Source organism: Boleophthalmus pectinirostris, unplaced genomic scaffold (genome assembly GCF_026225935.1).
Source record: "Boleophthalmus pectinirostris isolate CB_2022bp ecotype Guang Dong unplaced genomic scaffold, ASM2622593v1 HiC_scaffold_2, whole genome shotgun sequence".
In the NCBI taxonomy this organism is placed as follows: domain Eukaryota; kingdom Metazoa; phylum Chordata; class Actinopteri; order Gobiiformes; family Gobiidae; genus Boleophthalmus; species Boleophthalmus pectinirostris.
In genome coordinates, this window is record NW_026571152.1 from 18905687 (window position 1) to 18917681 (window position 11995).

Consider the following 11995-nt stretch of genomic DNA (forward strand, 5'->3'; position numbering starts at 1 on the left):
ATACATGCCTCTAAAAACATGAATGTCTTTGATATTATGGCCAGTGTTTTGCAAACCAAAAGTTATGTTCCACCCCATGTGCCGTTACAGAATGTGACATTTAACCTTTCAAACACTTTTAACCAGGGCCTGAACACTGGGTCATTTACAGTCCTGTAAGTGCCGCATGATCCACTGACTGTGATCGCTTTGAACAGCCTTTGCTTCTCTTTATGTGTGAAATCTTGGTTTGACCGCTTAGCTCTGGGGACTACTAGGACGTCTGGTGCTCACTCCTCAGTGGTAACTTGTAACCCCTCTTTTAGGGGAACAGTAGGTGAATGTACAAGTCGTGTAGTGCTGCAGCTGTAATAATGCTAATAGGACTGACCACCAGTCCCTCCCACAACGCAGAGCGTGCCCTAAACACAACAGATAGTGGGCATATTTTTAAGGTATTACTTACATCATAGCAACAATGTAGTTGGCATAGAATTAGTTAATAATAGACACAATACTACCTTCTTGGCCTGCAAAATACACTTTGATAACTATTTCAAACTGTGCATTTAATCAATATGAAATACAATTTAGAATGGCAAAATTGATTCATAGATTGAATCAATTGAATCATTCACAAACAGATAAGGGCTGGTAGTTCTATTTCCACTTCTGCCAGTGCATAATGTTGATTTCTTGGGCAGGACAGTGGCCTAGAGTTTGTAAGGGCTACCGTGCTCAAAAAGAAAGTTGTAAGCAGATTTTTAAGCATTTATGGAAATGAGAAAGGACAAGAAGTTAATTCCAGAGTTTGCGTCCCTATCTATCTATCTCCTGCAGCTTTGAAGCAAGTTTTAGGAACCATCAATAGACTTTGACCAGATGATGTCAGGCTATGGACAGAAATGTATGGCTTAATCAAGTTCACAGGAGCCAAGCTGCTAAGGTTCTCAACACAGGAATTTTGTATGAAGGTGCACATGAAAAAGAACATGGGAGCCAATGCAGAGATTAAAAACAACAACAAAAAAACTAAACAAACGCATCCTCCTATAGGTCAAAGGTCTTACTGCAGTTTACTTGTTTGAGTAAAGAGGAGTAAACAGGCAGTTACTGTAACCTTGTGGACACAAATTATGCACAAGTACATTTTTTTTTTTATGTAAGGCCACATAGGAAACCTTACAATTGTCAATAAAGACATTTCCCCAAGTGATGGTCATTTTACAGTATTAAGATGACATGAGAGTTACTGGACAGCACTCCCTTCACCCCTCCTCAGTCTTGGCCCGTCCTTGCATTGCCCTGGTTGGCCCATGGAGCTCAGTTTTAGCCTGTTGAGCTGCTGTAACCCAAGTTTCTGTGGCCTGTCCTGCGAGTGTCGCCTCTCTCTGCTGCCCCAGGACTCAGAGTTTATTTTTGGACTGCCATGGCGTCTGTTCCTTGCATTCGTGTCAAGGGGGGTCTAGTTGGGCTCAATATGAACCTGCCGTTCTAACACTTTGGGCTGGGACAAGCAGGCAGCAGCCGGCCGGCCACCCCCTACGCACAAAACGCACAGGTAAGTCCACCAAAATTACTTTTTCTCATTAAAAAGTTGCATTATAGACATGATTGCTGTCCTAAGAGCTAGGGAGCAGTAACCTTGCTAGGAGACCACTACCAGGGCATTTATAGGACAGACATGTTGGGGGGGCTGTTTTGGTTGTATCGAGCACTTAATGTAAACTAGCAACTAGCATCTATGTGTGTAGCTTTGACTCATAATTGGTTTAGCTAAGTGTGTTAGCAAAATATTCCACTATGCTAACAATAGGTACCTTCTACCTATGATTGACGGTCTAATATGTTTGTATGTTTTAATATTGTGTGAAGCTCAACACTAATCTACAATGTCTGTTCTTTTCAAAGGGGTACCTGCCTGGGCTGCTTCAAACATCTGTAACACAAGTTTTTACCTGGTGAGTTCATACCACGTCCATCACTATTTGTCATGTGATACCTTCATTAGGGCTAAAGAGATTTTTGGGGCTGGATTCGTCGACTTGTCTATTGTATATTGACCGGCTTGTCCAGCTTTATTACACCAGCTATTCTTACCCTTTCCTCTTTTGAACCTGCATCCCAAAGACGCTCTAAATACCGAGCCTACCACGGCCTTAAATGGAGGAGTAGCTTCTCGAGTGTCAGACAGCAGCAGTGGTTCAGAGTACATTTAAAACACAACCAGATCTGGCCTACATTTCAGTGAGGTGACACACTTAGAAAACTGATAACATTCAACAGTTGGCTAAAGCAGGCTGCATTATGTCTGGGTCATTTGCAGTCCATCTACCCATTTGACTTGATATTGAAGATTTTGTACACTGACATTCTGGGGCTTTTAAAGGTGCACCAAGTAACTTTTCTGCTTGTCTGCATGGAGATGTTATTGCTGTGCCTCCACAGTACATCTGTCTGCCTGCCAGAAGACAAGTAGGTGGCCTGATCAAGCAAAGTTAAAGGTCAGGTCTGTGGAGAGGAAGGCTTACTCACATCATAGTAAGAACAGCATTCCAGGTAAAGCAATAACATCCCCATGGACACAAACAGGTAGCAAACTTCTACCAGAAAAGTTACATGGTGCATCTTTAACTGTGTTTTTTTTTTTACTACCTGAATATAAATAACTTCTAACATTTCTTTCACAATATCAGTAATTTTAAAGTTTACAATCAACCTACAGGATATCACAAACAAGTGTTTTCTTTGTGCCATTCTCAAACCCAAATAAATGCTTTCATCAGGAATGACATATGGTGAAAAAACAACACCTTGTCAATCAGTAAGTCACAGATTCAGGCAACTAGCACAAATCCCAAATAAACAGTATATTTCAACATAAAATTTAAATGATCTAGCCTCCGTGTGACCTCCCTTATCCCCTGAGCCACCATGTACAAACCAGTGCATTAGATTGTCTCTTTAACAATAATAGCAGGCTTTGAGGTCCTAAGTCAATGTGCGTCCATGTTATTTATATGTTGATCCTCAGTGATAATGTTTTTTCTGGGGCCTATCCAGTGTCAGAGGGCCGTGATGTCATGAGGTCAGCTGCTCTGCATTCACTTTCACCCTTCAGCAGATGAATATAGTCCATATGTGTGGGTTATGTGGTGAGAGACATGAGACGGACTAGGTTGAAATATGAGTATGCTTTTATGAATATTTTTTGCTTATTTTGTAAATACAGTCATTGTTCCCTATAACAGTGTTTCTCAACCTCTGATGCAATTACCAATATTTTAGAAGTAACTGTACACCTCTTATAATTCATTCATTGCCTAATTCAATATACCAAGTATTGCTAAGATGTAGTAAAGTCTGGTTTTGAAATTGTACATGTTTAGACCTGTTTTAGTCCAAGTGTAGATACAGTGAACCAGACTAAGTATAATAAGTAAGTAACTAAGCATAATACTTAAATAAAACTTACCAAAGCAGAATTAACCAAATTATGTAAGGTAAATATAGAAAGAGATTTTGCTGCTACCCAAGACATGATGGCTAATTAGTAGATAGAATTGGTTTTGCATTTCATATCATAACAGTAACAGGCTATAAATGTTGACATAGTCATATTTGCTTCAAAGTAACTAGCATAGTTGTTTGGAAGTGCTAGTCATATAAGTATGCTAGTCTCATTCACTTGTGATCTCACTCTCTCATGAATGGTGTTTTTGATTCAGTGGTTCCACTTGATCCACTGTGCAGCTTCTTGATTTATTGTTTGGAGGAAGGTGTTGGAGTGTCTTAAATAAGGGCAGCAGGTGATTGGCTGACCTCGTCTCTGCTTTCTAACTATAATTAGTCTTAGTCAAAGCTCTGAGGATCAGCTGTGAAGTGGTAACATCATCAGGAAAGAGTTCAGCTCAGTTTTGAAGACTGCAGGGTCAATATCATATTCTAGCCACACAAGTGTTATCAATATGTTAGTATCCAGTGTCTGTGTCCTAAAATTTAAGTGAATGCTGTAAATGTGGTTGTTCTTGATGAGGCATACAGTAATGATCAGCGAAAACATTGAATTGTGATTTTGATGTCATGGTGACCTAGAGAGATAGTTGTAATTCAGTGCTTTTATCTAATAGCTCTAGGCTCAAATAGAGGGACAGCACACATGCTGTTATTATTGGACAGACTTGTCCTGCTCTAAGCTGAGTGACAGGTGGATTTACACATCACAGGGACAAATCACAGGGAAAACCCAGAAGAAGTAGGAGATAAAGTTACTGTGCCAGACTACATACATCATAATTGTTTGCTATATATCGCCAACTCATCATAAATTATAAGTAATACAATTTAGGGGAAGGTCTGAAAATTGTTAGCTCTAGCTCTAATCTGTAACTCTGCATAAAAACATGGAGAGATCCATTGTTGGATCACTGGAACCAAGCATTACCAGAGATGAAAAAAATGACTCCAAAAAAAGTTTAATTTATTTAAGAAAAAGGGGTTACAGACAAGATGACATTTAAGAAAATATTTTAGAAAACATTCAAATCAAGGAATGTGTGCAATAGTTTACAGATGAAGTTGAAGGCACCAACATGTAACTAAAAGTATTGATTATAATTTCAACAAAGTAAGAGCATATTTGAGAACTGAGAAATTCTATTGTTGTAACATCATTCCATTGTCTTCAAATTTGGCATCACATCTTTGTAGATTAAAATGTATAAAAACACAATACTTGTAACATTTGAAAATTGTATCACTTTCTTTCAATTTTTTCTTGATTAAATGAAATATAAAAAGTCAGATTGTTTGAAGCAAAAATGTAAGTGCAGAAAATACACAATATAGTTATAATAAAGAAAAATAAACTCTAATCTTGCATTGCCTACATGATAGAAAATGTAAACTCTATGAAAACCAACTCAGACCAACCAGTAACAGTAAAGCTCACAATTAGATATGTACATAACATTAAGAAATGCATATAAAAGAAATCCATATTTGTTGAAATTTTGAGTTTTATGTATACAACTGAAAAACTGATCATTGTGATGAATTGAACGACATATTTAGGACCATGTCTGTTAGGTGTCATTGAAATCAGCTGGTCCAATGAAAGGCGGTGTGCATGATCCAGTTCAATTGCAGCAGTTGTTCTATAGATCTGAAAAAAGAGAAAAGTGAATGTAACTTTTAATAAGTTAGTACAATTTGTAATGCTATATCTGTCTATGCAGTTCAGTTCACCGTTCATAGTGCACTTTGGTTCCCTGGCTACAAATAATAGTGTTTATGGGCTGACCTTTTATGGTCTGAATGGTTGTCTTAAGACTGTAACTACTACTTAACCAAAAATGTTTTAGTTTTATTCTACTCTTGCCAGAATTTGGAATAATCTATACTATAGTATAGAATGCCTTTTATTGTCAATATACACTTGTACAATCCACAGTATGTACATGCACAACGAACACTCTCCAGTGCACACATGCATGTGGAACACTTGAACTATCTACACTATATCTAGTCACCACTTCTAAAATCATGTTGGAATGTACAGTAACTCTTTATTTAGTAACTTTATTACTTGGTTGTATTGTTGTATTGTTGGTTGTATGTACATCAATTTGTAGTCATCTCCAATCCAGTCCTGAAATTTAGTAGAATAGCCTATTTGTTGCAAAAAGAATAACACCCTAAAGACATTTTATAAAATCTTCATAATTTAGGATATATAATATCGCAGTCAACTATCTCTGAAACGTATTTTGTTGAAAATTTTAGAATCAATTAAACAGAGAATTGTCTAAGTAAAAAGGAAGAAGTTGAAAGAGGGTTATATAATCTATGTTCAAATATTGGTAGCATCTAATTAATAGTTCTTCCTTATGTTCTTTTCACAGGGTGCAGACGCGCTCATGGCTCTCGCTTACACCTCCGTCACCCCTCTGGGCCTGTTTGCCCATCCGTACCCTCCTCCTCTGCTGCCCAAGCCTGGCAAAGACAATGTCCGGCTGCAGAAGCTCCTTAAGCGCACTGCCAAGAAGAAAGCCGCAGCGCAGGCCTCGCAATCCGCTGCTCCCTTCCGTTCAAGCCTCTCTCCTGTGAATGAAGCTAGCCCTGATTTGGAACATAGCGACCACTCCTCCACACCGCCCAGAACCCCAGAGACCCCTTACAGTTTCTACAGCCACCAACCGCCAAGATTCTCAGTAAAACCAGTCAAGCCGTACCAACATGTGGCATCGCCCTATCCCCAGCGCGCAGCATATGGTCGTGGGTTGTCCCCCCAAACTGTGGCGCCACCTATGTACACTCAACCAGTTGGCACTTCTCCTTCATACCCCAGTGTCCCTCCTGCTACACAGCCCGCCCCACAGCCACCAGTGCCCAAAATAACACTACCCTCTTCCTCTGCACTGGAACCAGCAGCTGTGGATGTGCGAAAACCAGCCTTCATCACACTTCCTGCAACACCAAGGGCACCAAGTCCTGGCTTTTATCCAACCGGCCTGGCAGAGACGCGGCCTCTCACTGTGCTTACCCCCATTGTCAAGTCGAAAAGCCCTCGTCCGACTTTCAAAGCAAATGAACAGTCAAAATCGCCTAAGCCATTGTTCGACGTCCCTCAAATTAGGAATTACACAGCAAGTACATCCTACTATGAGACATCCAGGACCCCGCCTGTGTATGATACGACTGGGCTAACATCTATTGGAGGGACTGTGACGCAATCTGTAACTGAAACCAAAATAGATACAACACCATCGTCAGAGATAAGAGCGAGGGGTACGCCAACAGCTAACTTGAGTTCCGACCAACAAAGAAGGACCCCTAATATGACAGGAGTGGTTTCAACTACTCAAGAATCCCAAGTTCAGACTCCAGCTACTGAGGTGAAACGGGCAACACCAACAGCAGATGTAAAGCGAGCCACTCCTACCTCTGAACCAAAACGCACCACTCCCACCACTGAAGTTACTGTGAAAACAACAACATATGAATACCAATCATCACGTCTATCACTGGCACGTCCCAGAACACCATCTTACCGTCCGACCACTCCAGTTTTTGAAGTCTCAAGACCCAATCCCCTACTTTTTGCGGTGTCGCCCATTACAATAGAACAAGAAAGATCCAGAACACCTAAATCGACTATAAGCGATATCTCAGTGAAGTCTTCTGAAGTGATACCGAATGGGGACATACATCAAACCGAGCTACCAGAAGAAAAAACAGCTGAAGATGGTACTGTACAGTCAAAATCGGAGTCAGATATTTCTAGAGTGAAACCTACTACTCCAGTTGCTGACTTGCTTTCAACTGAGCCATTGCCGACTTTACCCTCTCAAAGCATTCAACGACCTAAGACTCCAACATATGAAGCGTCCCGCCTCTTGAGTTCTGCCCCGGGATTCAAAAGACCAAAAACACCAACGTATGGGACCTCTGTGACTGGGGCCTCTCCTGCAGGCTTTCAGAGACCCAAGACTCCAACACAGGTAGCTCAGAAATCTCAGAAGTCTTCTTATCGTGGACTGACGCCTGCTGAGTATGCAGCCTATGGAGGTATCAAAACCTTCTCTCCAGCGTTTGGTATCACAACATCTTTGACAACTCAAGAAGAAACTAAAGTACAGGAAAAAGTAGAAACTACAATGACTACTGAAAACTTTTCTGTAAAAGAGGAGGCAATTGCTGAGGTGCCAAAACCAACTGAAACTATAAAAGAGCTAGATAAACCTAAGATGAGTCCATCTGTACCTACAATTGTGGTAACTCAAGCATCTGAGACAATTGCAACCACAACTATGCAGGAGAAAGTGTCTAGTCAAGTTGTAGAAAAGACATCTGTTATTAAAGAAACAAAAGTTGTGCCTCAAAAAGAACAGGAGAAACCTACTGAAAAAGTTGTAAAACCTGTTCAAGAAGTTACTAAAGTAAGTCCTGAAGTCAAGCCGGCTAAAAAGGATGACCAAGCTGGACTAAATGCAGTTAGAAAATTGTTCGGAAAAGCTCCGTCAGCAGAGAAAAAAGCTGTTGCAGAAACAGCTAAAGAGGATACAAAACCTCAAGTTAAAAGTGAAACTACATCTGAAGAGACAAAGCCAACCGCTGTGCCTTTTAAAGCGGCCGCAGCAGAATCAAAAATAAGTGAGAAGAAAGAAGAATCTACACCAGCTGCTCAACCAGAGAAAAAAGAAGAGGATGGGGCTTTACAAGCTGAGCCTCTTCTTAAAGCTATGCAAAAGCCGAAAGGCCTGAAATCCAAAATGAGCGGTTGGTCAAGACTAAAGAAGCACATGGTTGTAGAGCAGGAGGAGCCCAAGTTTCCAGAAATGGGTATCCAAAAAGAGTCCACTGTTTTGGACAAAACTAGTGAGCCCGAAGCAGTTGAGGAGAAAGCTAAGGATAAACCGGCAAGCGAGAGCCAAGCTGTAGACAGGGACAGCCCCAAAGCCACTAAGATGTGGGATGCCGTCCTCTTCCAGATGTTTTCCACCAAGGAGAACATCATGGCGCAGATCGAGATGAACAAAAGCGAAGAGGAGAAAAAGCAGGAGAAAAAGGACGAGCCGGTCGAGATCCCTTCGTTCGCACACCGGCTGCCCGTGCTACTTTTTAGCCCACGGTTTGATGCTAAAAAGCTCAGGGAGGCGGCGTCCAGGCCAGTGACGAAAATTTCCACTGTGTTTGAAATGGGGTTGATCGGTCGAAAAGGAAAAGACGAGGAACCAAAAGACTTTAACCGAACAGCAAGGGGATTCGCTGCTTCTTAAGCTAAATGTTTAAAGTGTAAAGGAAATGCTATTTATGTAACGCTTCAGAAAATACAGTTATTGTTGTTGTACAGGTCCACCGTCTTAGTCTATGTGAGTGTTGTTGTCGGCCTTCATTTTTACCTGCATTGTGTGATTGGTTGTGTGGTAGATTTTTCATGTTTGTAGACAGAGTTGTATGTGTCCTACAGTCATTCAGACATCACATTGGATTAAACAGTTTTGTTTAAAATATACTCAGAGCTTCTCATTTGTTCCTTGTTTTTAACCATTTCATTCATTTTTATGTTTTTTCATTGAGGCACTTGTCATTGTGTGGGGAGAAAGTGGCAATATATTGGAAGCATCAAAATAAGTAAGTGCAAAAGTTTAAGCAAAAGGGCCAAACAGTAACTTCATAACACATTACACATAGCAATTATTTAATTAACAAACTTTTTACTTTATTTTGGGTTGGTTATTTGTTCTGTTTCACACACATTCACACACTCACACACACACACACACACACACACAACTATCTCACTCATTTATTTTAATTCTTCATAATGGTGCTATTTGCCTCTTGGTGAGACACACAGGGTACAACTCTCAAGATTCATTCATTATAATTGCTTAATGTTGTACTGATCTGTATGCATAGACAAGATCAGAAGAAGAACAGATTTAATGGTGCAATATTTTTGTATTCATACTGTCAATATATGAACAGTAAGGTTTAGAGAAGACTTTCTTTGACTTGATGCTTGTTAAGAATGTTATTAGAAATGGTGGGGGAAGTAGGTAGGCACAAAGAAGTATTTTTTAGTTTGTGCAAAATGTCATCATCAGACCATTTTTGTGTTGCTATTTGTCTGTCTCTGGAAGAGTAACTGTTTCAAAATAAAAAGTAAAAAGTTGCCCATGTTTACAATTTATTTATAAGTGCTTAATAATGATGACTGAAAAGTATAACACAATCCTTAGAAACTAAAATTATTGTAGTGTAATTTGATCTAGTATTCGTTTATTAAATTTCTCTTACCCTCAGAAAACTCATCATCATCCACAGGGATCTTCTCGTATTTGCCGTGACCAGTGACAACAAACTTGTATTTTTTACCAGATGTGGAGCCCTGAAATCAATCAATAGAAATAAACTTTGGATGAATAGTATGTAAAAGCACAACAATCTAATCTAAACACAAAATGTGTTATTATTAAGTTGCTAAACAAGTAATAAACCATATATTAGGAATAGGGTTCATATAATATATAATATATATTTATTTACAAGAGCAATAACTATAACTACTGTGTTATTGCATAGGGGAGATATTGCATCCTGTATGGCTTAATGAATGGATGGATTGATAGATGAATGGTTGCTAATAGAGATAGACCTTACTATTGTTTGGCTGATATTTTTTCAGCATATCGGCTGTTGGCCTTAAATCTCCAACAGAGGCAAATATTTTGTTTTAGACCAGCTAACTGTCTAAAGAATATACATAAAGCTTTATATGAGCACTTTACTACAAAGAGAGTACTATACAAAATGTGACTACACAGCTCTTATCTATTTTCTAGTAAAATATGGCTGTGGATGAGGTTTTAGTAAACTCAAATGATATCATTTTGGAAAAATAACTGAAATTGGCCCTACATATTGGCAAAAAATAAAATAAGATATTGGCAGAGCTGATCGGCCATTGGTTGCTCTGGATTCTAAACAATCAATATTGGCTTCGGTAATGAAAAAATAGTAAAGTGTTACATATTTTTTAGAAACTTATAATTTACATATTTATAAAGTGATATATTTATTTATGTCTAGCTTTAAATGGGATATGCTGGAATCAATTGCTGGGTTTCGGATGACATCAAAACATTTTATTGGCCAATAATATCCAAAACAGATGGGGACTTGTAAAATGTATATTGTTAAAAGTGCACTGTGTAACTTTTCTGGTGGAAGCTCCGTCAAATGCTTTTCTCCATGGAGATGTTATTGTTTTGTCTGTAATGTTTCACAGTGTGGTATTAATCCTTTCTATCATTATGGAGACATAGTTATGATCATGACAGGCCCACTAAAAACCACTAATGTTTAAAAGTCAGGATGGTAAGATTGGTATGCAGCATGTTGTTGTATGAGGACTAAAATGAGAGCACAAGTTAAAGTCACTGTGTGTGTCCAGACATACCTTCCTCTGCCCTGACCTCATAGAGCTCTCTCCCATGCCCTCCCACATGTTCCTCTTCTGCATCACGTCCCCAGGCTTCACGTCCTGGGACACAAAATAACAACAAGTGTAATGAGGGAAACAGTTAAACATAGGTAGAGAGGGCATAGTCTTCCCATGGTCTTTTGCTATTTACCCTATGTCATGCTCCTTTGACCATCTTTATAGTCTAAAGTAAAGCATTATGAGCAAAAGTTGTTTCAGGTAAGGCATCTGACATAAACCTTGACGCTCAAACAATCATACGGATTGTCTCATAATGGGAGATAAATAATTTATTGCAGTGACAAATAAGCCAGTCAAATAAGACTCTAACCTGAATACACTTTAAAATGTATATATTATGCAAAATTGGCCCTTGTGAGCTTCAAGTCGTGTTTTAAGATTGTTACTTTCTCAAAAAACATGCTTAATGTTATGTTTTATTTTATTTGCATGTATGAGTAAGCCTTATTATTAGTCTGTCTACGTCTCCATTGCTCAAAATGCTCTGTTCCACCTTGTGATGTCATGATGTAGTAGTTTTCAAGTTAACATCTAACTTTTACCATTAGTTCAGTAGGCATGGGCAGTTCCGGGCTGAAATTGCCCAAATTGCCCCAAATTCTACTGAAAGCATATGCATTAGTTTAAAAACATAGTGGAGCATTTCCTGTATTACCACATGACATAAGAGTGTTTTCTGTTTGAGAGAAAAACTTGCATTGCGTGCATTAAACATGAATGACTGAATGAAACAAATCACAAGTCCGGGTATGGTTTTGTCATTATAAGAGAGTAATATGGGCCCTTTAAGATAACAGTTGAATTGCTTTTTTACAATATGAATTGTTTCTCTCTACTAAATGCAATATTACATTAGGTAGTATTAGGAATATTAATTCTTTTTTATTTTAAGTTTAAGTTTTGTTTTTGGCAAACCTCATATAATGTGTTCACACTGTACCTGAACCACTGCAAAAATGAGCTCAACAGCTGTACCTATAAACCCATTTACCATACCGTAAATTC

The 11995-nt window shown here is 39.0% G+C and overlaps 2 protein-coding genes and 1 long non-coding RNA gene across 4 annotated transcripts in view; 2 read left to right on the forward strand and 1 right to left on the reverse strand.

Moving 5' to 3' along the window:
- LOC129409447 (uncharacterized) overlaps positions 1-11995 on the forward strand; it is a 30745-nt gene that overhangs the window by 5015 nt on the left and 13735 nt on the right. The gene's annotated exons all lie outside the window — the stretch shown is intronic.
- On the forward strand, positions 1472-9658 carry prr33 (proline rich 33). The gene is made up of 3 exons (XM_055155534.1): positions 1472-1540; positions 1891-1940; positions 5883-9658. Exon 3 carries the CDS (start codon positions 5898-5900, stop codon positions 8757-8759), a length of 2862 nt encoding a protein of 953 aa, XP_055011509.1. The 5' UTR covers positions 1472-1540; positions 1891-1940; positions 5883-5897; the 3' UTR covers positions 8760-9658.
- The window catches only part of lsp1a (lymphocyte specific protein 1 a), a 43981-nt gene continuing 36428 nt past the window's right edge, over positions 4443-11995 (reverse strand). Inside the window, exons 11-13 of one of the 2 annotated variants that reach the window (XM_055155536.1) lie at positions 10946-11029; positions 9784-9874; positions 4443-5143 (exon numbers count right to left, since the gene is read on the reverse strand). In XM_055155536.1, coding sequence (XP_055011511.1) covers positions 5136-5143; positions 9784-9874; positions 10946-11029 — 183 coding nt within the window. In that variant the 3' untranslated portion in view covers positions 4443-5135. Of the gene's footprint in view, positions 5144-9754; positions 9875-10945; positions 11030-11995 lie in introns of those variants that run through there. The other variant, XM_055155535.1, reaches the window with a different exon arrangement.

Bases quoted from the DNA above. Each gene is read 5' to 3' on its own strand.
- prr33 (XM_055155534.1), top strand. From the start codon at position 5,898: ATGGCTCTCGCTTACACCTCCGTCACCCCTCTGGGCCTGTTTGCCCAT.